General features: G+C 38.5%; 1 protein-coding gene across 3 annotated transcripts in view; it reads left to right on the top strand.

Annotated features, from left to right (window-relative positions):
- Nucleotides 1-26931, top strand: part of FRAS1 (Fraser extracellular matrix complex subunit 1) — a 408901-nt gene that overhangs the window by 288111 nt on the left and 93859 nt on the right. For all 3 annotated transcript variants that reach the window (XR_004311717.1, XM_032457269.1, XM_006192889.3), the window contains exons 31-35: nucleotides 3184-3362; nucleotides 7695-7811; nucleotides 13264-13378; nucleotides 15854-15991; nucleotides 18862-18894. Coding sequence is in view for 2 of the 3 variants with exons in the window: in XM_032457269.1 (XP_032313160.1) it covers nucleotides 3184-3362; nucleotides 7695-7811; nucleotides 13264-13378; nucleotides 15854-15991; nucleotides 18862-18894 (582 nt within the window). In the remaining variant the exon portion in view is untranslated. The remainder of the gene's footprint in view (nucleotides 1-3183; nucleotides 3363-7694; nucleotides 7812-13263; nucleotides 13379-15853; nucleotides 15992-18861; nucleotides 18895-26931) is intronic.

Raw genomic sequence — 26931 nt, 5'->3', positions numbered from 1 at the left:
AGTGAAAAAGGTGGTGGGAACTAGAAGCCCACTTAATACAAATCTACTTACATCCAACTGCCCCAGTGATGCGGATTATGGAGCCCTTACCTCCTTCCACCCCAGCTACTTTGCATTCCCTCATCACATTAGAATGTTCCGATTGGACTCTAGGCTTTTGTGAAGACTTGATGGTGGACCTAAACCCAGCGTAAATTGCTTGTGTAGTATTTGCATAAAGAGCTTAAATTCCACCACTTGCAGACTCATCACTGTTTTCAAATATAAGTTTAGATAAATTGATTAATACTTGCACCTTTAACTACTTCACAGGTTTGGAGGAAATTTAATGAGATGGTTTTAATGAAGTAACTTGAAACATCATTTGAGGGAGAATCTGACTTCATCCAACACATTGCCAGCTCTGTTATTTAGCATACTGTAGGAAAACTTTAAAGCAAATTATGTAAATCCCGAAATAATTCATGGAGATTCCAATGAGTTTCTAATTCTTTTTACCTATTACATTTTCCCTTCAAGAGTCTTGGTTAAAATATTGACTTCAGTATAAAGGAAATCACTAGTAGAGATTATTTTCTGTTTTATAAACCTGCACTGTGTTTTAAACATGGATTTTCATATATTTAAAAGGTCATCTCCTTGTATTTGTCGTACTATGGTAAAAGCAGAGGTGAGGTACTATGCAAAAGCTCCCATCTCGATGGAGTGAACCCCCCAGGATACTGGCATTTCTCCCAGTCTACCTATGGGGCTTGTCACAAAGGCACCTTGTATTCAGCATACCCAGTGCTGAACTCTTCCTTTTCTCCTCAACCAGCTCACCCTCTTAGTGGCATCACTTCCCTGCCCATCACCCTACTCAATAGGAAATTGTCTGGTTCCCCCCTCTTATACTTTACAGCCACATTTGTCAAGTTCTGTTGCTTCCGTTTCCTCCGTGATTCTTGTATCTGTTTGTTTCTTTCCAATATTACCTCTGTTGCTTTAGTCTAGGTTCCCATCTCTCATATGGATTTTGCAGCAACCTCGTAATTGGCCAGACTGTCCACATAAATGTTAACTACTGTTGTTATCATTCTCACAAAGTCCAGCCTCTTTAACAGAACTTTCACATACACTCTGTGTTCTAAATCAGTCTGTGCCTCTAACCTACTGAAAATCTCACAGTGGCTCCCAGTTGCTTCTGGGGGCTGATCTCCAGGGGAAGGAATTGCATCTTGCTTAGCTTTGATTTCTCCACCCCAAAGGGCCAGCCACAGTAGCTAGCACCTAACAGGTGCTCACTGATTGTTTACTGAGTTGAAATTAATGGAATTATCCAATCTCCTATGATTGCTATTAATTTGCATGGTATGGCAACTTTTTTTTTAATCTGAAAATACCTTTATTTCTTTAGGACTTGTTAGGAAAATTCTGCTTAGCTTTCCTATGATAAAGCAGAATAGCTAGGAAATTGGCATTTGAATATTTTCTATCCATCTACTCTCCACATTTTCATTATAGAATTCTCCTTTCAGAATATTTTGCAACTATACTCACATTCATAAACAGTCCACATCCTGGAAAAGCATGTTTATTAGCAGAGTCTTATGAACAGAAGTTGAAGCAGGGAGAGATGGGTAATGGAATTTGTGACTTAGGTACAAATGAGAAATAATACAAGAAAGAAACTAGAGTGAGTTGATTCTGTACATGATCGTTTTAAGAAGAATGTTGATGTTTTTCTATTACTTCAGTATTTCATTACTATTCAGGATATTATGCTTATTTTTAACTTGAATTTAGTACATATAAATATTAGAATGAGTAGTTCCTTGGAGTAAGAAAAACAGTTTCTCTAGGGTAATCAAAATGCACTGTCAGTTGCCTAATATGTCTAGGGGGCTAAGATCTGGGCATCCTACAGTATGTTTTAAAAATATATGCAGTTTCTCTCTCTCTCACATACACACACACACACACACACACACACACACACACACTCTCACTCCTCTCCCTCTTACTATCTGAGCGGTAGAGATGCTTCTTTGAGATTTCTTGTTAGATGCTTTTTCTTGAGAACAGGGCTTCTGTTTTCTGCAGTTCATTCTTCTCTTTGGTCTTCACTGGAAGGTGTATTCTCCTTGTGAAATTTTGATTGTTCCTGTAACAACTCTGTATTTGCAATCTCACTTTAAGAAAATAGTAGCTTCAGGTGAAGAATAAGCATTAGAAACAGATTGGTGGTGGTGGTGGTGGTGGGATTTAGATTTAGATTTCCTTGCTTCAATTCTAGTAAAGTTTAGAGAATGAAGGAGAAGAAAAGATGATCTGTTATTTATCAGTGTAAATGTTGGGCTGTGAACATAAAATAATCATGATGGGTAACAGAGTTTCATGACCAAGAGAATGAACTTCAGATTCAAGTCCCAGCTCCTCCCCTTAGGATTTGTGTGACTTCAAACAAGTTATTGACTTTCTCTGAGCATGAAGAACTTTGTCTTTAAAATGGAAAAGATAGTAGCATTTTTAGAGGGGTTAAATAACATAACAATATGCATGATCAACATTCTTTTTAAGTACCTGTGAAGTATGTACTATTATTTTCATTTTAGCAATAGGAGCAGAGATTTATAGTACTTAAGCTCACGCAGCAGTAGTGGAGCTGGGTTTGAACCACCGTCTAAGGTGCTTCATGCAGCGCCTGCCATATGCATTCCAGCACTAGCTATTATTATTTTCATTGTACATAATTCTCCCAAGAATCATTTTTTTCTGAATTTTATCTAATTTCCCATTGTGTTTACACCAAAATCTTCCTAGTTGGTAAGCATTTTCTATTCATAGAAAGTTGTGGATGAAAATGAATCCATTCAATGCCTGTATTTGAGTATTTGTTTGCAGTATTCATGACTATTTGGGTCTCCTTATGTAATTTTAATAGATACAAGTCAGTAACTTCATACATGAATTGCCCTTGAATGACTAGCTCTTTTAACTGAAAGACAGGGAATTCTATGTCTAAAGGTGAATTCAATGGTATCTATCGAATTCTGTGTTAACGTTCTCTCCTTCACTTTAGATAAAAATACAGAAGTACATCATATCTTTTCTGTTTAAAAAACAGTGCTAGAAAAGGAGATGAGGGCTCAGATTTACTTTTACTTTTCCCAGGGATCCTCACTAACTGTGTGGCTTTCCTAGGGGAGGTGGTCCTTCTGGTCAGTATGCCTGCAGACAGCCCCGCAGACAAAGGGCAGCACCTGCCTGATGGGAGGACAGCAACTCCCACCAGCACCTTCACCCAGCAAGACATCAACGAAGGCATCGTGTGGTACAGGCACTCAGGGGTCCCAGCCCAGAGTGACTCCTTCCGCTTTCAGGTACCCTCTGCTTCCTGAATTTCCTGATGTCTGGATGGTCTGATGAAAACCATCACCCTTATTTATAAATAACCCTGGTAATTTTTCCATGATTGCCTAGAGATCACGTATGGGGGAAGGAAAAGTGTAACTAATAGAATTCAGAGATTTTTTTAATCTGTGAATTCAGCCTTAGGAGTATCTGTACAAGCAGAGTCGTTCCATAGCAAAGAGGTTTATAATAGATAATGGCTAAAGTGTTTGGAAAACATGTTTTCAAAATATTAAAATGCCACATGGAGTAAAAAAGATCTTATTTTCTTTTTTCAAATGTTTTTGGAACATTACCATTTTATGTCAAGGTCATGGACTTGGCAGCCAAACCCAGTGGCTTTATATTTCACTTCCACTGTGTATTAATTACACAACTTTGGGAAAATTACTTGATCAAAGTCCTTGTATTTCAGTTTCCTCATCTATACAATAGCATTATTGTAAGGATTTAATGAGTTAATACATTTAAGGACTTAGAATACTGCCTGTCAGTCTATGAGAGTGTGTGACTACCATTTATGAGGACTGGTCAAATACCAGTACTACAGACTGAATGTTTGTGTCCCCCTCAAAAGTTACACGTGTAAATCCGACCCCTCTGTGTGACAGTATATGCAGATGCGGCCTTTGATTAGCATTAGATGAGGTCATGAGAGTTGTGCCTTCATGAATGGGATTAGTATACTTACAAGTCGCAAGAGAGCTTGCTCCCCGCCTCTGCTGCCTGCCGTGCAGATACCATGAGAAGTCGGCAGTCAGCAACCCAGAAGAGGACCCTCACCAGAACCCGGCCATACTGGCACCCTGATCTCAGATGTCCAGCCTCCAGAGCTATGAGGAATAAATTTCTGTTGTTTACAAGCCCTGCAAGTCTATGGTATTTTTGATAGTAGCCTGAGCCAATGGAGGCAGCCAGACCATAAGGAGGCTGTCAATAAATTAAAGAATAGGAAACTATATTGGGCAACATTCTCTGGCTGTTATGAAATATAATTAGAAATTAGTAATAAAAGGGTGAAAAAATTGAACCATTTGGAATTTTAAAAATAGCTTCCTAAATAATTACTAGTTCTAAAAGGAAATCAAGATGGCCAACTATTAAGAAATATTGATGAGGAAGAAATAATTTATCAAAATGTAAATGATGTGGACAAAGTCATACTGAGAAGAAAATGGATGGCCTTAAGATGTTATTGAGCAGAAAAGTATGAAAATAAATGAATTAAATATTTAACTCAAGAAGCCAGAGAACCACAAGAGAAGCCTAAGGAAAGCAAAAGGAAGGAATTAATAGAGAGAAACAGAGGAATTGATTAATTGTAAGATGCTAGAATGGGTAAATGAGTAACAAAACCTAAGTCTTTGAAAAGGCCAATAAAATTGGACAAACCTCTGTCAAGGACAATCTGGAAATGACAAATTGAACAGAAATACATGAGTGAGGAAGTGTGAATGAGAAAGAGCACTTAAGCATAGATACAGAAAAGAATTTGGAAAAGTGTCAGAGAAAATATAAAGAAGTTCTCATGGTGATCAGCCAAAGCAGTGTCGCTGTCCCTCCAGGTCTGAGCTGTTTCTTTTGTCCAGGAATCCATTTGGGATAAACTCCACAATGGCTCTCCTTGTTAAAATTGTCATCCACTCTGCTTCTGATGCCTCATGTGCACATCTTCATTGTCTGACTAATTTATATTGTGTAAAAGATGTACTTTCCCAGAGAGCTGTTGAAAGAAGCTTAGAAACCATTAAAATAAAAAGATATACTGAGCACACTGAAGGTCCAGTGAGTGAGCAAACATTACATGCCCTTTGCCCGAGTTAATTTTTCAATTTTAGCACATGGGGACTGGATAGTCGTCAAATAATGAGTCAGAATGGAGGCAAAGACCTCAATCAAAAGAAGTCACCTCAGCAAACTAGACTCCTTAGATCTGCCTTTGCCTTCATAGGCATCAGCATGAAGAATATTATCAATATGGAGCGTTTCCCTGAAAAGGGATTTTCAACACCTGCTAAAATGATATTTTATTGCCTTTGCAAGTTGGCTACTAAGTGGGTTATTATAAAATAGCAAACATTACTGATTTTTTTAAACAAATTAGTTAGAGTTTAAGACATCCAGTTAAACATTATTACTTAGAAAGTGGTTTCCTTTGGAGAATCTTCTCATGTTTTGCTCAAAATGTATTTGAACTCTTGCTTGAAATCTCCTTCAAAATCTGTAGGATATTCTCTAGAATATCCTCAATAATGACAGCATATCATCCTTTAGAAGTGGATTTTTAAAATATAACCAAATAGTCAAAAATCCTTCAGAATCGGTTCTGGTTAAAAAAAAAAGTAATAATTATTTTTGGTTAAAACAGGGAGTAATTATAAAGTAACAAGCTCAGTTTTCTTACATGATTTGTGAACTCCCTCTGAAGGCATTCCAAAAAATGCATTTTGAACACTGACAGCATCTTTACAGCAAGTATGAAACAGCTCTCTGAGATCATATTCTCTTGGATGTGGAAGTTTTGGTGTGTTTGTTCCTTGGTGTGTTTGATAGGCTTACTTTATTCTTTGAAGTGAAGTGACACAGACACTGCAGCTATGTGCCAAAGTAAATGGTTAGCAACTTTCCTCATTCATTTTAGTGTCCCTCAAGGATTTTTGACTTTTTAAAGAAGATGCTGTTCTAATGATCCTTTTCTTTCTTCCCTTATTTTTTTTTCTTTAAAGCAGAAAATGCAATATGATGAGTTGCATGGGTTTAATTCCATTTTAATGTTGATTTGCTGTCATGAGCCATCAATGCAGCCCATCTGTTACTTTGCATCTAAAACTTGGGATTTATGTAATGCGAGTGGTTTTAAAAAAAAAGAAAGAAAGAAAATGGCAGAGTGAGAAGAAAACACGTACGTTTTTTGGCAGGGGAAGAAGCCCTGGTTTCGGTGTATTCAGGTCACACTGACGTAGCCTCAGGGGATGTGGTTTAAAAAAGACGAATGTATTTTACACCAGGACCTTTGCTAGGGAAGCTGGAACTGAGTTCTTGCTTGATAATATGCTCACGTCTCACTACCTGCAGTTCTATTCCTTTTCTTCAAGAGTTAGGGGAATGTATCTTCCCCTTTCCTAACTTCCTGAAGCTTCCAAATTGAGTCATTGTGGTCAGTAAGAATATCACTTGGTTTCAAATACTGCCCCTTATTGGCTTTGTGATCTTGACATCTTAACTTTTTGACCTTCAGTTTTTTATCCGTTGAAAAAAAAGAAAGGAGATAGTATCTACTTTGTGGGTATTAAGTAAGAAAACTTCTGAAAAGTAGCTAGCACAGTGGTGAGCCCACGATCCACGTTCAGTGAATGTTACCTGTTGTCATTAATATTATCTATTGTGACACTATGTCTCCTTGAAAACATGTCAATAGTCTGAAACTTGAGCTCCAGGCATCAGATGTGATCAAGATGCAGAGAAGACATTCTTCTGTGGGGTGTAACTTCAGAAGACATACCTTCTTCTCAGAATTTACAGAACCGTGTCCCCTCTCATATGAACCTAATGCAACTTCATGTGGCCACACAGGCCTTAGCAATTCTTCTAACAAGCATAAGGAGGAGCAGACAGCGAGAGGAGAGTTTACGCACGAAGCTCAGTAGCACTGAGGGTGGGGAGAAGCCGCGTGGGAAGAGCATCACTTTTCAGCCTTTTTAAAGCAGGAAAAAGAAGATTGTGTGACCACTACCCTAATTGTAAATGTTATGAATCTTGCCTTGCAATGATAAGACTGAGATTTGTCTTTTATAATCTGGGTATGGATATTTGTGCTGGGTAAAGATGAAAGAAGTGGAATAAAAATCACAGATAAAATGTGCTGTAATTGCTCAGAATGAGACATTATGTAGCTATCAAAATTATGCTTTCAAGAATGTTTACTGATATAGCAAATATCATACTATCATGTTAAGGAAAAATTTAGAATATACAATTGCGTATAAAGTTTCACATATGCATAGAAAAAAGACTAAACTGAAAAGCAGCGATATATTAAAACTTCTTTTTCTAGGGAGTGAAATTCTAGATGATTTTTATTCCTTATTTAGACTTTCTTGCAACTTCAGAATTGCCGAAGATGATTATGTATCTTTTTTTTATAATCAGTAAAAAATTAATCTTAAAATACGAAGCACAGAATGAAAATTGTAATGCAGGAGCGTACAGAATTCAAAGCCAGGTGGTTTAAAAGAGAAAAAATCAACACGGGCAGACGTGCTGTGCCCAGCAGAGGCTGACCAGTGCGCTGCGTATTTCAGGTATCCAGTGGCACAAAGGCCCACGCCCACCTGGAGAGCCGCACATTCAATATCGCCATCTTACCGCAGACGCCAGGCGCGCCCAAGCGCTCCCGGGGAGCATCTCTCCACATGACGGTGAGTTGGGTAGAAGGGCTTGTGGCCACCTCTCGGAAGAGGCATACTGATGGGATATAACAGGATGCCTGGCTCAGAACTCAGACTCTGGAGTTAACAATACCTCCCCTGTGAACACGCTTTTCACTGACTTGAAAAAGAAACTTAAAATTTGCAGAGTGAAAGGAAAGTTAGGTGGAATCCACCCCCACTTCCCATCCATTGCTGCTGAGCTTTTTACAGCATGCGAGACAGTCACAGGACCACTCCTTGAGTACGCAGAAGGAATTTCAGGCTTCTGTTTGTTTAATGAACACCGTGTGGGTGTATTTGTCCAGTCAGTTAGAGCTCCGCCTAGCTGGAGACACTTACTCTATGTTTTAGAAGTCCTGTTAGAAATTTCCTTTCTATTATAAAAGTTTCCTGGAGAAGGTGATGCCTGTGCTGACTCCAGAAGATTAAGTAGCAAATCTCCAAGGAAAAGTTTGGGGGGCAGGTTGGAAGGAATAGAGGGGTGATGGCAAAGGGCACCACCAGACATAAAAGCAACACATGCAAAGGCCCAGAGGTGATAGACAATATGATTGTTGGGAAAACTGGAAGTAGTTCAGTAAAACTGGAGACATCAAGGAGGCTGAGGAGAAACGGTGAGAGTGTGGAGGTCTGTGAGCCAGATCCCAGGAGGTCTTTTAGGCTGTGTGGAAGGAGTGTGTGCATATGGAAAGTTTGATGCAAGTCGACAGCTAAATTAGTACATGAAGCTTAGTTCAGACAGTTAGCAGCTCCGCTGTAACTCTCTATCTTTGAGGCATGTAATGCTGGAACCCCTCTTCTGGACAGAGCCACAGGCACATAAGTCCTTGTAAATTAATCATCATGGATCCACATTTTAGTTAGCACCCACATAATTATGCTCCAAATATTGTATCAGCCCTGAGCCTCAATAAAGACAGCAGGTATAGTTTTAGAAATTATGGGTCTGGGGCATGACGGAGACATAAAAGGGGAAACAAAGGTTTTAATGAATAGCTGGTATTGGCATTTCCACCGTAAACCGTAATTTAAAGAAATCATAATTCAGCAGCACTATAAAGTCTATAATTCATCATTCTGACTGGAGGAACTTGGATCAGAATTTTCTCCAAAGCATAAAGAAAAATGTGCACATACATTTCTTGCCAAATGCTAATGCAATGTTATTTTGAGTTTAGAGGGAAAAAAAATGGGCCAGGAGCCATGAAGATGGTGTCACTCCTGTTCTGCACTGTGAACCTCCAGAAACTTTGCAAGTCACTTAACCTTTAGGGTATCAGGTTGCATGTTTGTAAATTAGGTCTGTCCTATATAATCTAGGGTGTCACAAAGGTTAGTTTACTGCAAAATGTGATTAGACTGTTCTTTCATTCCTGAAATTATATATAGTTTATACAGTTTATATTTCCCACCCCAGGCTTTTCAAATATAGTAGGTCTGGTACAGAGGCTGAGAATTTGAGTTTGTAACAGGTTCCCAAGTGATACTGTTTCTACTGCTCTGCTCACCACACTTGTGGAATCTCTTATTTAGACTAGAAATAAGGAGAAATTCCTTCCAGGCAGAGGAGCAGCAGTTGGAAGAAAGATGCAGACACAGGAGAACATGACAACCCTGAGGAGTGGTAGAGAGTTCATGTGGCTGGAGCAAGTATCTTACATCTTATATCTTACTTCTTATACCTTAGGAAGATATAAGAAGTAAGAGTCAATCATGGAGGACCTGAAGCTAAGATGAAGGGATTTCCATTTTGTCCTGAAAGACTGTTGGGGCAAGTAGGATATAGCAGAGAGCTGGCATGATCAGATTTTCAATTTTAAGAAGGTCATTCTGGCTACAGGGTAGAGAACACCCTGGATGGGGGCCAGATAGGGAGCAAGGAGGCCAAGAAATAGGCTATGGCAGTCACCTAGAACAAGAAAGGTTGGTGGCATGAACACCATGCAGTGGCAACAAGGATGAAGATTTGATGAGATCTTGAAGAGATACTAGCACACCCATGTTCATTGCAGTGTTATTCACAATAGCCAAGAGATGGAAGCAACCTAAATGTCCTTTGACAAATAAATGGACTAAGAAAATGTGGCATATAGAACAATGGAATATTATCCAACCTTAAAAAAAAGAAGAAAGTCCTATCATATGCTACAATATGAATGACCCTTAAGGACACTGTCCTAAAGGAAATAAGCCAGCACAAGAAGACAGATACTGCGTGATTCCGCTTACATGAGCTATCTAAAGTAGTCAGACTCTTAGAAACAGAAAGTGGAATGGTGGTCGCCCCTGCATGCAGTGGGTGGGTATGCAGGTGGGGAGAGGGAAAAAGGGGGGCTGTTATTCAATAGATAAGGGGTTTCTGTTTTGCAAGAGGAAAAACCACTAGAAATCTGTTGTACAACAATGTGCTATAGTTAACACTACTGTGCTATACACTTGAAAGTAAAGATGGTAAAAATAAAAAGCTGGGAAGAGATTAAGATATTTAGAGATACAGTGCTCAGTTAGATGTGGAAGAGGGTGACACACCCGTTTCTGAGTATACAGAGATGCCGTTCATTGAGATCAGGAACATATGACTTTGAGGGAGTTGTGTAGGAGACACGAGGAGTTCAGTTTGGGATGTGCTTATAAAGGGTGTGCCTATTAAGGGCACGTGGGAGATCGGTAGGTATTCAGGGTGGGAGATAACACCCTCGAGAATCATTAAAGGCAGGTAGTGGTTAAGGCCTCAGAAAGAACTGAGATTCCCCAGGAATCCCACTGCATAGAATGAAAAGCAATATATTCAGATACCTGCCTAAATGAAAATTTGTTCTGTGGCCTTTCTGTAATTCTGTCATTCATCAAATCTAAGATCCTTTAAATGGGTTTGGTTTTTAGTGCTCATCAGAATTATATGCATATGTGTGTATACATATATCATATATAAACATATGTGAGATGTATACATTTAGAATATGTATCAAATTTGGGCAAAGAGATCTGAAGACATGTATATCACAGCATAGATAGTGTAAAATTCAGCAAATAAGTTAATAGATTCACATCAATTCATAGTTTTCCAAGTAATCACCTACTATTTGACTTAGAATATCCTTAAGGGCAAATCTTTGTTTAATTGAGTTTGGTATCTTCCTCGGCATCTAGCACAATGCATTATATAAAATAGTTGCTTAGGAAATATTTGTTGACTAAGTGAATATTTTCAGTTCTACTTTCACGTACTTAGTAACTTCCAGCAGGTGCGGGTATGGAAGGTGGGCAGATCAAGTCGGGCTTCACAGGCCGTAACTAGGGGACTTAGCTGTATTCTGAGTAACATGGAGAGCTACGGCAGGGGGTTGAGCAGAGCACTAATGTCCTTTTTAAAGGCATCTCGCTGGCTGCTGTGCTGAAATAGACCGAAGTGGGGGCAAGGGAGAAGTTGGGAGGCCATCATGGTAACCTGGTAACCCAGGAGAGAGACGGTGGCTCCTAGCAGGGTGGTAGCAATGTCGGTGGGGAGAAGCAGTTGGATTCTGGATGCATTCAGAGGTAATACGGGTATTATGAAAACCATTACTCTGTAATCTTCTTTTGTTGACAGATACTTAATTTTAAAAAGTGTCTTCTATAATGATTCCCATGAAATTTAACCTCTCATTTCTTACTGTTTAATTGATAAATATTGAACATTCCAAACAGCCAATATTAAAATTGGTATACTCCAATACATCTCAACCTCAATATTGCTCTCTTCAGAGAATCGGGTCCTTACTTTTCCTACCTAGTATCCATTTCTATTAGTAAAGAAATAAGTATCAATAAATTCTGTAATAAAATGTCTGTTTTCTTGGCTAGAACACATTTCCCTTTTCCATTGTCCTGTGTTCATGAAATTCTCTTTTCTTACCACTTTATTGTTTTAGGGATATCTAGATTTTCAAAAATACTCCATAATATTTTGAGAATTTCTAGTTATTCTATGTTATTGAGATTAAAAGGTAGCAAACAAACCTGAACAATGTATTCAGCTGGCCGTTTTTGGTCAGTGTACCTGTGGCCACACATGTACAGGTTTACAGGTTGTGCACACGTGCATGGACTGTAAACACCTTATGTAGGGCACATATTTCTAATTTGTTGTCCTTAACCGGTTTTAGTTTAGGGTGAGAGACCAGCTGCTATTTGCAGCTCTTGTTTTCCTTGCTCGTTACATTCCAGACCTGAGTGATGACCTGAAATATGACTCTGTCCTATAGCGGGGTTGTCCTAACCTGCAGATGCTGCCTCTCCCCAGGACCACGTATGCCTTGGGGACAATTACCAGGCAACTGCAACCTTCAGTCTTTTCATGCTTAAAAAGAAGAGCACCACACCCTCCTCCAGGAGAGTGACTGAGCCCTGCTTAATCCTTTTCCTAAACTGGAAATTCCTTCTGAAAGTGGCAGAGCTTGAAAGAGCAAGAGAGCATGTCAAGCTCCAACGCTTCAGGGCTCAGTTAGGAAGAGCCTGCGACGAGCTGCATAGTTTTGTTCTGTTTTATTACCAGACAAGGGCCCTTTTCCTTTTCTCTTCTCCACTCTGTGTTTTTGCCACTGTCCCCAAATCTCTGTTAGGCCTGGTCATGGAATTCTGAATCTCTCCTCTTTTTTTTTTTTTTAATGTTGTCACTGTTTGTGGGTTGTGAATATGTACAAGTGAAGGCATAGTGAAAGCTGCACACACGTTGGCCTTCTGGTTAATTTCACCTGACTCCTTCACTGAGTCCTGAGAGCTAGAAACAAAACGCAGTATCTGGTTCTTTTGAACAGTACAACGGGGACAAAGAGAAATACTGACTATTTTTATAGTGCTTCAATAAACAGTTCTTAAACCTCTGAATTCAGATGGTGGGGCTCTTTGGCATTTAAGATGAGTTCATCTTCAGCCCTTTGAAACCATCAAAGTTAAAAAAAAAGGGAGGGGGGTGGCGGGCATCACAGTTCCCATTAGCAAGCTGAGGGGTTGGGAGAAATTCTCACCAGATACAGTCTTAGCCCATTAAATTAGAGGAGCAGAGCTGCAGGAATCCAGCTGTGAATAGTAGAATAGCCAGCTGCGATGCTTCATTTTCTAACGTGTGCTACCATGAGTTCCAACTAGGGAAAAATGATCACACTGGGACCCCCACAGCACGCACCCGCAGGGGCCAAGGGCAGGGGACAGAAGGGTCGGGTGCAAGACCCGAAGAGGACTCTGTCACCCTGTGAGGTTCCTGAGGCTGGGACAGATCTGCAAAGCAGGGGACCAGCTCCTTCTTTTGAACTCTCAGAGAAAACTTTGCTATCTGTGACTAATTAAAAAACCCAGAGTGAGGGTTTTGTTGTTTTGTTTTTTTTTTAAATGAGGTTTGTTTTTGCCTCTGGCTTTTGTTCATCAGACCATTTTTTCTTCTTCTTTCTTAAATTTTGTGTAGGCTCGGGAGGATGGCCTGACTGTGATTCAGCCTCATTCCCTCCCCTTCGTAAACTCTGAGAGGCCAAGTGGAAAGATCGTGTACAACATCACTATACCTCTGCATCCAAATCAAGGTGAGACGTGCGGTCAGTCATCTTCTGAGTGATGCTGCTGTCTTCCACTTGTTGACCAGCCTTAAAAGCTCTGAAATTCTGTCTGCTTCTACTTGTTGAGGATTTCAGGAGTAACAATTATTCATCACCTTTGCTCCTGTCTTCTGAGTTTAGAACCAACTGAGAGAGAGAGACTGTGGTCAGATAGAGGGAGATGGATGTGTCAGGTTTGGTACTGACAGAGCTGTGCCTAAGAAAACAGCGTGCACATAGCTTTAATCACCAGATGAGCTCCCGCTCCCATGGCAGGCAGAACCAGACAGACCCAAGCATAGCCCGTAGGGACAGACAGCTCCTGCCCTGATGAGGTTATGATAGGCAAGCAGACCAGAATGAGCTTGTGCTAAAGACAGCTGGGGCTCAACGGGGCCTGAGCCCCACATACTTAGTTTCATTCCCACTTGGATAAGTCACTCCTCCTCTCATACGGGAGCATGGAAATATGGAATTACAGTTAGAGGAGAGGTGGGCCCCTGCCGTCAGTCTCCAGCCCTCAGATCCCTTTACTTTGGGGCTCAACTAACAAGCCTGCGCCGGAATAGGTGTGGCCGGGCATCACAGGAGGGTCGGCTTCTACAAAGACACTTCTGTTCCCTCTGGAGCTGCTCTCCCAAGACCAACCACTGCCTTAGATATAAGCCTTTCACATTATCATATTCCCAAGAAGAAATTAAATTTCATTTCCCTTTTGAAAAGGTCTAGAGGAATTAAAAGTCTGAAAGTCCTCCTTCCATCTTTTTTTAATCTAAGTCATACTCAATAAGAAAAAAATAAACAACCCAATCCAAAAATGGGCAGAAGACCTAAATAAGCAATTCTCCAAGGAAGACATACAAATGATCAAAAAGCACATGAAAAAATGCTCAATATCACTAATTATCAGAGAAATGCAAATCAAAACTACAATGAGGTATCACCTCACACCAGTCAGAATGGCCGTCATTCAAAAATCCACAAATGACAAATGCTGGAGAGGCTGTGGAGAAAGGGGAACCCTCCTACACTGCTGGTGGGAATGCAGTTTGGTGCAGCCACTATGGAAAACAGTGTGGAGATTCCTCAAAAGACTAGGAATAGACTTACCATATGACCCAGGAATCCCACTCCTGGGCTTGTATCCAGAAGGAAATCTACTTCAGGATGACACCTGCACCCCAATGTTCATAGCAGCACTATTTACAATAGCCAACACATGGAAACAGCCTCAATGTCCATCAACAGGTGACTGGATAAAGAAGAAGTGGTATATTTATACAATGGAATACTACTCAGCCATAAAAACCGACAACATAGTGCCATTTGCAGCAACGTGGATGCTCCTGGAGAATGTCATTCTAAGTGAAGTAAGCCAGAAAGAGAAAGAAAAATACCATATGAGATCGCTCATATGTGGAATCTAAAAAACAAAAACAAAAGCAAACAAACAAACAAAAACAAAGCGTAAATAAAGGACAGAAATAGACTCACAGACAGAGAATACAGACTTGTGGTTACCAGGGGGGTGGAGGGTGGGAAGGGATAGACTGGGATTTCAAAATTGTAGAATAGACTACACTGTATAGCACAGGGGAATATACACAAAATGTTATGATAACTCACAGAGAAAAAAATGTGACAATGAGTGTGTATATGTCCATGAATAACTGAAAAATTGTGTTGAACACTGGAATTTGACACAACATTGTAAAATGATTATAAATCAATAAAAAATGTTAAAAAAAAAAAAAAAAGTCATAGCTAGAGTCATCCTTCCTATGGGGCCAGAGTGGAGATGTTCTTCCAGACAAGCAGCCTGAATGGTGAAGCCTCATATGCTCCCTCCTTTTAAAGAGTTGATAGGACAGGAAAGATGATCACAGCATAAGTTCTATACCTGCAGAGTTTAGAAATGACAGACAAATCTGCAGCCCCTGAAGTATTTATAATTTAGTGATTGTTGCAAATCAAGATCTTAGAATAGTCAGGATCCATGTTACTGTTGCTAAGGATCATCACAGAGACTAGGGAGCCTCTGAAGGACAGAGGGGAGATTGAGAAAAATCACTTTAGAGCCTCACCAAGAGACCAGTCTGTGCCTTTTTTTTTTTTTTTTTTTTAGCGACTTTGACCTTTGAACTTAAGCTCAATTGCGAGAATCTCATAATTACGGTACAGCATCTGTGACTTGTGAAGAATTCCCTGGTCTAAGCTACACAGGGGGCAGTAGTTTGCATCTTACTATTGCTTATGGTCAGTGAATCCTAGTCAAGAGTATTTGGGTTTCCGATTTGCCCTTTTCTTCAATAACTAGAGAATAGTCCACCAAGAACAACTTGAGAGCACTTGTTCCTGAGGAATAAAGGCCTCCCACCTGTGGAAAAAGCAGCTTTATGGCCCCGATCATTCAGCCAGCCACCAGAATTACTGCTGATGCTCATGCTGACTCTTCCTCCCCAGGCACCATTGAACGCAGGGACCAGCCTCACTCTCCCATCCGCTACTTCACACAGGAAGACATCAACCAGGGCAAAATCATGTACCGTCCTCCCATGGCAGCCCCCCACCTCCAGGAGATCACGGCCTTCTCCTTTGCTGGTAAGGCTTTTTTCTCTATGTGAAGCACCAAACTGCTCTCTGTGGATCTTCATGGCAGTCTTGCCCTGACTCTGCCATAGTCCTTCTAGAGAGTTTGGTGACACTGCTCTGTAGGTTTTCAAAATAGCTCAAGACTTGGGGGCCAATAAGTAGCTCTGTGCTCATGTTCATCATTTTTTCCTTTATTCATTTGTGCTGGCATACTTTTAATAAATTTCTACTTTATGTTGTGTCTCTGATGTGGAAAGGCCTGAGAGAGGCCTTAGAGATCTACTGGTGAGAAACAAGAGGCATGAATCCTGTTCTTGATGAGTTTTGGGATCTAAGATAGAGACAGAATTTGGAAATAATCCCAGTAATGAACATTTAGTTGCAGGCTGAGACAAGAGCTCTGAAAAGAAAGAGGAATGTTTAGTGGTGGAATTGGATGTAGCGAGACTGACCTAGACTGAGGGTTCATTGCTGGCTTCCCCAGGGAGGCATTGACAGTCGAGGGATGGGTAGACGCTAACTAGGCTAAGTGTGTGTGTTGGGACCATTGGGAGGACATTCCTGAAGGAAGGGCACATGTCCCTGTGCAGAGGCCCTGCGAGGGAGAGAATGTGACATTCTGGGGATTTAAAAAAAAGGTCAGTGTAGACTATTACTCAGCCATAAAAAAAAGAATGAAATAATGCCATTTACAGCAACATGGATATGCCTAGAGATTATCATACTAAGTGAAGTAAGTCAGACAGAGAAAGACAAATATTTTACAATATCATTTATATGTAGAATCTAAAAAATAGTATGAATGAACTTATTTACAAAACAGAAATAGACTCAGACATAGAAAACAAACTTATGCCTACCAAATGGGAAAGAGGAGGGAAGGGATAAATTGAGAGTAGGGGATTAACAGATACCATACTACATACTACCATACTAAAATAAACAATAAGGACCCACTGTATAGCACAGGGAACTATATTCAGTATCTTATAATAAACTATAATGGAAAAGAATCCAAAAAATATAGATATATACATATATATACATATAACCAAATCACTTTGCTGTACACCTGAAATGAATGCAATATTGTAAATCAACTATACTTCAATTTTTAAAAAATGGTCAGTGTGTCTGGAATGTGGAGGGTTGAGCAGAACAAGGATGAGCCTGTCGGTATGGATAGAGGCCAGGCCTTAGAGGCCCTGGAAGCCTGCAGGGATTTGGATCAGAACAGTAGAACCTGGTGAAGGTTTTAAGTTACAGGGGGAAAAGGAACTCTTTGACTGCAGTGATGTGAGTGGATTTGAGGAGGGGCCGGGGCAGATGGATATGTGGTTGAATGGAAACTGGCGAGAAGGATCCTGCTGTATCTCAGGGAAGGTCCCATGTAAAAATGAAGAATGCAGGTGATCTTTAGATTAAAACCAGAATTTGACAGATGGCACCTTTTTTAAAGAAGAGAAGACTGAGCAAAAGAATAACTAAATTTCTGATTCAGGCAAGTGTGTGCCCTTCCACTAAGCTAAAACAGCCTTAATCCTTGCCACCCCTTACCTCCCCCCTTGACCTAGTATTCAAAGCTGCTGAGGTTTTTTAAAATTTTAATTCTTATTTTTTATTGAAATGTAGTCAATTTACAATGTAAGTTTCAGGTGTACAACAAAGCATTTCAGTTATACATATACATACATACATGTATTTTCAGTTTCTTTTCCATTATAGCTCATTACAAGAAATTGAATATAGCTCCCTGTGCTATACAGTAGGTCCGTGTTATTTATCTATTCTAAATATAGTAGATGCGTATCTGTTAGTCCCAAACTCCTAATCTATCCCTTCCTTCCCCTTCCCAGCTGGTAACCACACAAAACTACTGAGTTTTAAGCCCCTGCCCTAAATGTTTCTGTGCTCTGAAATCATTCTAAAAATCTGCAAGCCTGTTTCTTTATGATACTTAAAATGTATGTATCATATAGCACTTAATATAGAGTATTATTTTTATATAGTAGCTTTATTCATACAGAACAATTGGTGATTTCTTATGGTGAGTTTAACACGGCTTGAATAATTTTAGAGTTATGTTTTAAAGTATGCCAAATGTTTAAAGTAATATTTGCCATTATTTGTATAGTTGCAATTTTCTAGAAAATGATTAACTCCTCTGTTACAGTGAAAATCCGTAAGTGTTGGACTAGACTTCTTATCTAAAGGTTTACTAAAGGTTTACTATATCTTATCTAAAGGTTTCCCCAATGTTTACTAACTGATAACTGGTAGCCAGTGAAAATGTCCATGGTCCTCTAACTCCAACTTTACAAGACCTACTTTACAAGAAACTCCCTGGGATTAGAGGGAAAGAAAACATGTCAGCCATGGTTGAAGTTATTTCCGAATACACTATACTGCAGAGAGCAGAGTCCTGTCCTGTATAATCTATGGGATAAATGCCACGAGGTAAATCTCTCACACTGTTACAGTGTGTAAATCAATGTCCCAGGCATCACTCAATTCTACAATGGAACTGACCCACCAGAGAGCCTTGTCAGTGATGTATGGCATCACCCACAGTCACCGATTTGTATGATTCTGTGTACTGATAAAATGGAATCTGAATGAATGTGTTATAAATCACTCTAACTGCTGTGATATAAAATTATTCCTCTATGGGTTTCCTTTTGTTACTTAAAATTAGTGCTGGCACCATTAATTCAACATAACATTAGCAAACAACCTGGTGATCTTTCCATAAACCCTAATAATTTAGATTAAAATGTCCTTTTACTTTTCTAACCTCTGCATTATATTTTGTACCTTCTCCATCTATTTCTGACCTCAAAATATTTAGTGTACTGATTTTCTCACATCTGTTCTTTCAGGTCTTCCAGACTCAGTGAAATTCCACTTCACAGGTAAACATTTTTATCTCAATTTTATTGGAAAATGGAATTTTTCCTTTTTTTAAAAAAATTTGTCCCTTCTTTTTACTCTCTTCATCATTACCTTTAGCTATTTTCTAAGAACTACTTAAAAGTTACATTAACACAAGTTTCTTCTAAAATAATTACATGGCTAGTTAAATAGTTATAGCTTAACTTTGTATTCATAAAAAAATAATTTACCAAGGATACCAAAGATTACTATTCTTTAAGCCCCATTTCAACTTGCCCTAATATCTATTAAAAACAGGTAATGGTTAAGACTCTGGATCCAGATTGTCTGGGCTTCAGCCTGCTTTGGGAAAGTTTCTTAACTTCTCTGTGACTTGAATGTCTTATTCATCAATGGGGATAATAAATAATAATTACATACATGTAAAGCCCCCAGAACAGTGATTGGCATACCTCGTTTTACTGAACCTTATTGTACTTTGTAGATATTGCATTTTTTACAAATTGAAGGTTTGTGGGAACTCTTTGTAGAGCAAGTCTGTCTGTCGGTGCTGTTTTTCCGAGAGCATTTGCTTACTTCATGTCTGTGGTCACATTTTGGTAATTCTCACAATATTTCAAAATTTTTTTCATTATTATATTTTGAATGCAAGGTTCTTTAAATTCTACAGTGCTTTATAATTTTCAGAAGTTTCACATACAATTTCATATAATCTCATAATAAACTTTTTCATTATCATTATTATATTTGTTATAGTGATCAGTGATCTTTGATGTTAATATTGTAATTGTTTTGGGGCATGAACCACACCCATATAAGACAGCAAGCTTAATAAATGTGTGTGTTCTGAGTGTTGCACACACCGGCCATTCCCCTGTCTCTCTCCCTCTCCTTGGGCCTCTGTATTCTCTGAGACACAATAATATTAAAATTAAACCCATCAATAACCCTACAGTGACCTCTAAGTGTTCAAGTGAAAGGAAGAGCCACACATCTCTCACTTTAAATCAAAAACTAGAACAGCTTAGTGAGAAACACACATCAGAAGCCAAGACAGGCCAAAAGCTAGGCCTCTAATGCCAAACAGCCAAGTTGTGAATGCAGAGGAAAAATTATTGAAGGAAATTAAAAGCGCTACTCCAGTGAACACATGAATGATAAGAAAGCAAAACAGCCCTACTACTGATATGGAGAAAGTTTTAGTGGTCTGGAGAGATGAACAAACCAGCTACAATATTCCCTAGGCCAGAGCCTTCAGAGCAAGGACTTAACTCTCTTCAATTCTGTGAAGGCTGAAAAAGGTGAGGAAAATTCAGAAGACAAGTTGGAAGCTAGCAGAGTTTGGTTTGTGAGGTTTAAGAAAAGAAGCCGTCTTCTTAACATAGAAGTGCAAGGTGAAGCAACAAGTGCTGTTGTAGAGGCTGCAGCAAGTTATCTAGAAGATCTAGCTCAGATCATTAATGAAGGAGGCTACACTAAACAACAGATTGCCAATGCAGATGAAGCAGCCTTCTATCAGAAGAAGATGCCATGCAGGACTTACATAGCTAGAGAGGAGGAAGTCAATGACTGACTTCAAAGCTTCAAAGGACCAACTGACTCTCTTGTTAGAGATTAATACATCTGGTGACTTTAAGTTGAAACCAGTGCTCATTTACCATTCCAAAAAATTCTATGGCCCTTAAAAATTATACACTAAATCTTCTCTTCTGTGCTCCATAAATGGAATAGCAAAGCATGGATCACAGCACATCTATTTACAACACGGCTTACTGAATATTTTAAGTTTTCTCTTAAGTCCTACTGCTCAGAAAGGAAAAAAAAAAAGAACTTATTTCTATAGGAGGAGGGTATAGCTCAGTGGTAGAGTGCATGCTTAGTATGCACAAGGTCCTGGGTTCAATCCCCAGTACCTCCACCAAAAGAAATAGGTAACCTAATTACCTACCCCCTAAAAAGATTTTTTTTTAATATGTTGCTGTTTATTGACAATGCACCTGGCCATCCAAGAACTCTCATGGAGATGTACAACAAGATTGATGTTGTTTTCATGTCTGCTAACACAACATCTATTCTGCAGTCCATGGATCAAGGAATAATTTTGACTTTCAAGTCTTATTATTTAAGAACTACGTTTTGTAAGACTATAGCTGCCATGGATAGTGATTCCTGGGATGGATCTGGGCAAAGTACATTAAAAACCTTCTGGAAAAGTTTCACTATTCATGTCATTAAGAATATTCACAATTCATGGGAAGAAGTCAAAATAACAACATTAATAGGAGTTTTGAAGAAGGTGATTCCAATCTTCATGGATGACTATGAGAGTTTCAAGACTTCAGTGAAGGAAGTAACTGCAGATGTGGTGGAAATATCAAGAGGACTAGAATTAGAAGTGGATCCTGAAGATGTGACTGAATTGCTGCAATCTCATGATAAAACTTCAACAGACGAGGTGTTGCTTCTTATGGATGAGCAAAGCATCTTAGTTTCTTGAGATGAAATATACTCCTAATGAAGGTGGTGTGAAGATTGTTGAAATGACAACAAAGGATTTAGAATATTACATAAACTTAGTTAAAGCAGCAGCAGGATTTGAGAAGATTGAATCCAATTTTGAAAGAAGTTCTGTGGGTAAAATGCTATCAAACAGAATTCCATGCTACAGAGAAATCGTTCATGAAAGGAAGAATCAATCAATGCAGCAGACTTCATTGTCTTATTTTAAGAAATTAACACAGCCACCCCAACCTTCAGCAATGACCACCCTGATCAGTCAGCAGCATCAAATCAAATCCCATCAAACAAAAAGAAGGCTCAGATGATGGTCAGCATGTTTTAGCAATATAATAGTCTTTAACGAAGGGTTTTTAGACAATGCTATTGCACATTAATAAACTACAGTATAGTGTAAACATAACTTTAATATGCACTGGAAAACCTAATTTTTCATGTGACTTGCTTTATTGCAATATTCATTTTATTGCAGTGGTCTGGAACCAAACCCCAAACCATGTCCCAGGGTATGCCTGTAATCATCCCTGGGTGACACTCAACTAATGAATTGTTGTTGTATATAGCATTGAATAGAGCCTTTCATTGGATACCTCGCTACTGGAAGGGAAGTGTTGTGACCCAGAGAGTGAGTTGTGATAGCTGTGTGTAGAAGACCTCAGCGTTCTGGTTTTAGTTCACAGTACAGTAAAAGCTGAGTGCCAGTAAGCAAAAGCAGAATCAGACCTGACATCTATGCTGGTGCAAAATAGAGGCAAGATTCTTTGTTTAGGTCTAGAGTGAGGATGGTTGACCATAAACGGCATCCTTAAATAGCTGTTTAGTTGGGATTGACTATTCCATTAGAAACAACCATCAGGATGTCCTATTGTGTTTCATATAGATAGAAATCTTGATGGGAGAGATTCACCTCTCTGAAACTCCCAGATAGTCCTCCTATGAGGGTTAAAAAATCACACTTGAATCAACAGAAAATTTTAGAATTGTGTTGTTTTTTTCCTTTTTATTTTTTAATTGAGGTATAATTGATATGTAACATTGCATTCGTTTCAGGTGTACAACACAGTGAGTAAATATTTGTATTCATTGCAAAATGATCACCACAATAAGTCTACTTGACATCTGTCATGTGTATAGTAACAAAATTTTTCTTCCTGTGGTAAAACTTTTACAATCGCTCTCTCAGCAACTTTCAAATATGCAGCACAGAATTATTAACTATAGTCACCATGCTGTACATTATATCTTCATGTTTCAGTTATCCATTCATCCACCAATGGATACTAATCTTGGCTAGCGTGAATAATGCTGCAATAAACACGGAGTGCAGCTCTCTCTTTGAGACACTGATTTCATTTTACTTGGATATACACCCCAGAAGTGGGATTGCTAGATCATATAGTAGTTCTAGTTTTAACTTTGAGGGGAACCTTCATACTGTTTTCCATAGTGGCCTCACCAATTTACATTCCCACTAACAGTGTAAAAAGGTTACCTTTTCCTCACACCCTCACAACACTACCTATCTTTTGTCTTTTTGTTATTAGCCATTCTAAGAGGTGTGGCATGATATCTCATTGTGGTTTTGATTTGCATTTTCCTGAAGATCAGTGATGTGAGAACCTTTTCATGTACCTGTTGGCCATCTGTATATCTTCTTTGGAAAAATGTCAATTCATATTCTCTGTCCATTTTTAATCAGATTGTTTGTGGGATTCTTTGCTATTGAGTTGTATGAGTTCTTTATATATATAGTATTAACCCCTCATCAGATACACGATTCGCAAATATTTTCTCCCATTCTGTAGGTTGCTTTTTCTTTTTGTTGATGGTTTTCTTTGATATGCAGAAGATTTTCCCTTTGCTATGCAAATAGGATGTAGTCCAACTTGTTTATTTTTGTTTTTGTTGTCAAATTTTAAAAAATCATTGCCAAGGCTGATGTCAAGGAGATTATCACCTATGTTTTCTTCTAGGAGTTTTATAGCTTCAGGTCTTATGTTTAAGTCTTTAATCCATTTTGAGTTAATTTCTATGTATATTGTAAGATAGTGGTCCAGTTTCCTTCTATTGAACATGGCTGTCCAGTTTCTCTTGACACCAGTTATTGAAGATTGTCCTGTCTCCATTTTATATTCTTTGTTCTTTTGTCATAAATTAATTGACCTTATATTTGTATATATATTATAGGCTCTCTCTATATATATGTATTCCTTTGATCTATAGATCAGTTTTATACCAGTACCATACTGTTTTGATTATTATAGCTTTGTAATATAGTTTGAAACCAGGATGCATGATGCCTCCGGCTTGTTCTTCTTTCTCCAGATTGCTTTGGCTATTTGGAGCTTTTCATTGTTCCATAAAAATTTTAGGATTATTTGTTGTATTTCTGTGAAAAAATGCTATTGAAATTTTCATAGAGATTGCATTGAATCTGTAGATTGCGTTGAGCAGTATGGACATTTTGACAATATTAATTCTTCTAATTCTTCAAGCATGGAATAGCTTTTCATTTATTTGTGTCTTCAATTTCTTTCATCAATGTCCTATAGTTTTCATCATACAGATCTTTCACTTCCTGTGTTAAATTTATCCCTAGGTATTTTATTCTTTTTAATGCAATTGTCAATGAGATTATTTTCATAATTTTTCTAATAGCTTGTTATTAGTGTTTAGAAATGCAACTGATTTTTGTGTATTGATTTTGTATCCTGCAGGTTTACTGAATTCAGTTATTAGATCTCCTGGGTTTTTGGTGGAATCTTTAGGGTTTTCTATATATGATACCATGTCGTCTACAAATAGTGACAGTTTTTCTTCTTCCTTTCTTTCTGATTTTGATGCCTTTTATTTCTTTTTCTGGTGTTGTGCTATTGTTGAAAAGAACCCAGTATCAGCTCATTTCTAGTGATAAACTTCTAGATAAATCATACGTCAGTAATACTGTACAACAGATTATAACAGTTTACATTTTACAAAACAATTTACAATATAAGTTGTCTTATTTAATCCTTATAACAATGTCGTAAGGACAGGTTTTATTTTAGCATTTTAAAGCTAAGGAAACAAAGGATCATTAGAATAGTAATCTACCCAGGTTTCCATATCTGGTAAACAGTAGAATCAGGATTTTAGTACAAGTTTCTGACTCTGAGTATGGGATATTTAGTTTAGTCTGGTCTGTATGTGTTCTACTCATGAAAAACAAGCATCATGGTAGTATACCAGTTTGGTTTCCAAGCCTCAGCACTTACCTGAAAGCTTGAATAGGTAAAGGGGTTATCTATTAACTTCTCCAGGACTTTAAGTTAAATCATCCATGAACCTATTATACAGAGTAAAGTAAATGGACATTGGGCTGACCTTAAATTAATTTATCTTGTTTCTGCCTGAGGTTCCTTTTTTATTGTTCAGTGATTTTAAAAAAATTATTTTAATTTTTTTAGAGTGGTGTTAGTTTTACAACAAAATTGAGAGGAAGGTATATAGACACATGCATAGCATAGCCTCTCCAATTATCAACATCACCCACTAGAATGATACATTTTTTCTAAACCAAGGATGGACTTATATTGACACATCCTAATCTCCCAAAGTCCAGTTTACTCTAGAGTTCACTCTTAGTGCTGTATATTCTATGAGGTTAGACCAAAGTATGACATTTATCCATCATTATCATATCATACAGAGTATTTTCACTGCCCTGAAAGTCCTTTGTGCTCTGCCTATTTACCTCTCCCCACTCCTACCTCCCACCTTTGGCAACCACTATTCTTTTTATTGTCTTCCATAGTTTTGCCCTTTTCAGAATATCATATAGTTGGAATTATACAGCATGTAGCCTTTTCACTTAGCTTTCTTTACTTAGTAATATGCTTTTAAGATTCCTCTGTGTCTTTTCATGGTTTGGTAGCTCATTTATTTTTTAGTGCTGTATAATATTCCATTGTCCAGCTGTACCATAGTTTATCAATTCACTTGCTGTAGGACATCTTGGTTGCTTCCAAGTTTTGGCAATTATGGATAAAACTGCTATAAACATCTGTGTGCAGATTTCTGTGCAGACATAAGTTTTCAGCTCCTTTGGGAAATACCAAGGATTCCAATTGCTAATCTTATATATGGTAGGAGTATGTTTAGCTTTATAAGAAACAGCCAAACTGTCTTCCAAAGTGGCTGTACCATTTTGCATTCCGACTAGCAATATATGAGAGTTCCTTTTGGGCTATATCCTCACAAGCACTTGGTGTTGTCAGTGTTCCAAATTCTGCCCATTCTAATTAGTGCATGGTGGGATCCTACTGTTGTTTTACTTTGCGTTTCCATGCTGACATATGATGACGAGCATATTTTTCACATGCTTATTTGCCGTTTGTGTCTTCTTTGGTGCAGCATCCATTAAGGTCTTCAGCCTATTTTTTAATCAGGTTGTTTGTTTCTTACTGTTAGCTGTTAAGAGGTCTTTGTACATTTTGGATAACAGTCCTTAGTCAGATGTGTCTTTTGCAAATATTTTCACCCAGTCTATGGCTTGTCTTCTCATACTCTTGACACTGTCTTTCACAGAGCAGAAGTTTTAAATTTTAATGAAATCCAGCTTATCAATTATTTCTTTGGTTTTGTATCTAAAAAGGCATCACCAAACCAAGGTCATCTAGGTTTTTTCCTATGTTATCGTCTAAGAATTTTGTAGTTTTGTGTTTTGCATTTAGGTCTATGATCCATTTTGAGTTAATTGTTGTGAAATGTGTAAGATGTTCCTTTTTAATTAAGGAGAAAACCTTTTGGAATCTGGTAGGAAAGAAGTCATCTTCTTCAAGAGACTTTTGTGAGAGAGAAATTTAACTTGGACACATAGTGAACTAAGGCAGCAAGAAACCCAAGCCCTGGTGTTAACCCATAGAATGAGAGAGAACAGCTCATTTGGCTGATCAGTTAAGCTGAGAATGAAAGCTGATACTCCTGACCTGGATGCTTCCAGACAAGCACAGGCGCTCTACAGAACCATGCAGAGCAGGGAAGACACACGAGGTGAATGGTGCCTGTGGGAGGCATCTGACCAAGGAGGCAGTCTGACTGTTTCTCAGAGGCGTCAGAAACGTTGCTTAAAGAGAGGGCTAGACATGGAATTGCTAACATTTTAATTGTAAGTTTTCATGTTTGCTTGCAAAGCCTTGCACCCGCATGGTCTATTTTACTGTTGTGTAATATGTACCAGAAAATAGCTTTCCTCCCTTTACTGTAGAGGCAAGGCTACCCCTTGGTCACACTGACAGCTGTGTGATATGACCAAAGCTTTTAAAGTTTTAGAGCCTTTCCTCTCCTCTGTGGTGAAGTTCGGATAATGAAGGCCCACTGAGGGCCTCCCCCCAACTTAAAAACAAAATCAATGTAAAACATAAAAAATTAAAATTATATTTTGCAATTTTTAAAAAAAGTTTATCAAGGGGAGTTCTTAAGTTAGATTCCAGGGACTTCAGAGAATCCTGAATCCACTGAAATTTATGGAAAATTTGTATGTTTGTCCTCAAACTCGCAAA

This window comes from Camelus ferus, chromosome 2 (assembly GCF_009834535.1).
Source record: "Camelus ferus isolate YT-003-E chromosome 2, BCGSAC_Cfer_1.0, whole genome shotgun sequence".
NCBI classification, from domain to species: Eukaryota; Metazoa; Chordata; class Mammalia; order Artiodactyla; family Camelidae; genus Camelus; species Camelus ferus.
Note: the sequence above shows the minus strand (reverse complement) of the source record. Positions and strands in the feature narration are given on the sequence as shown.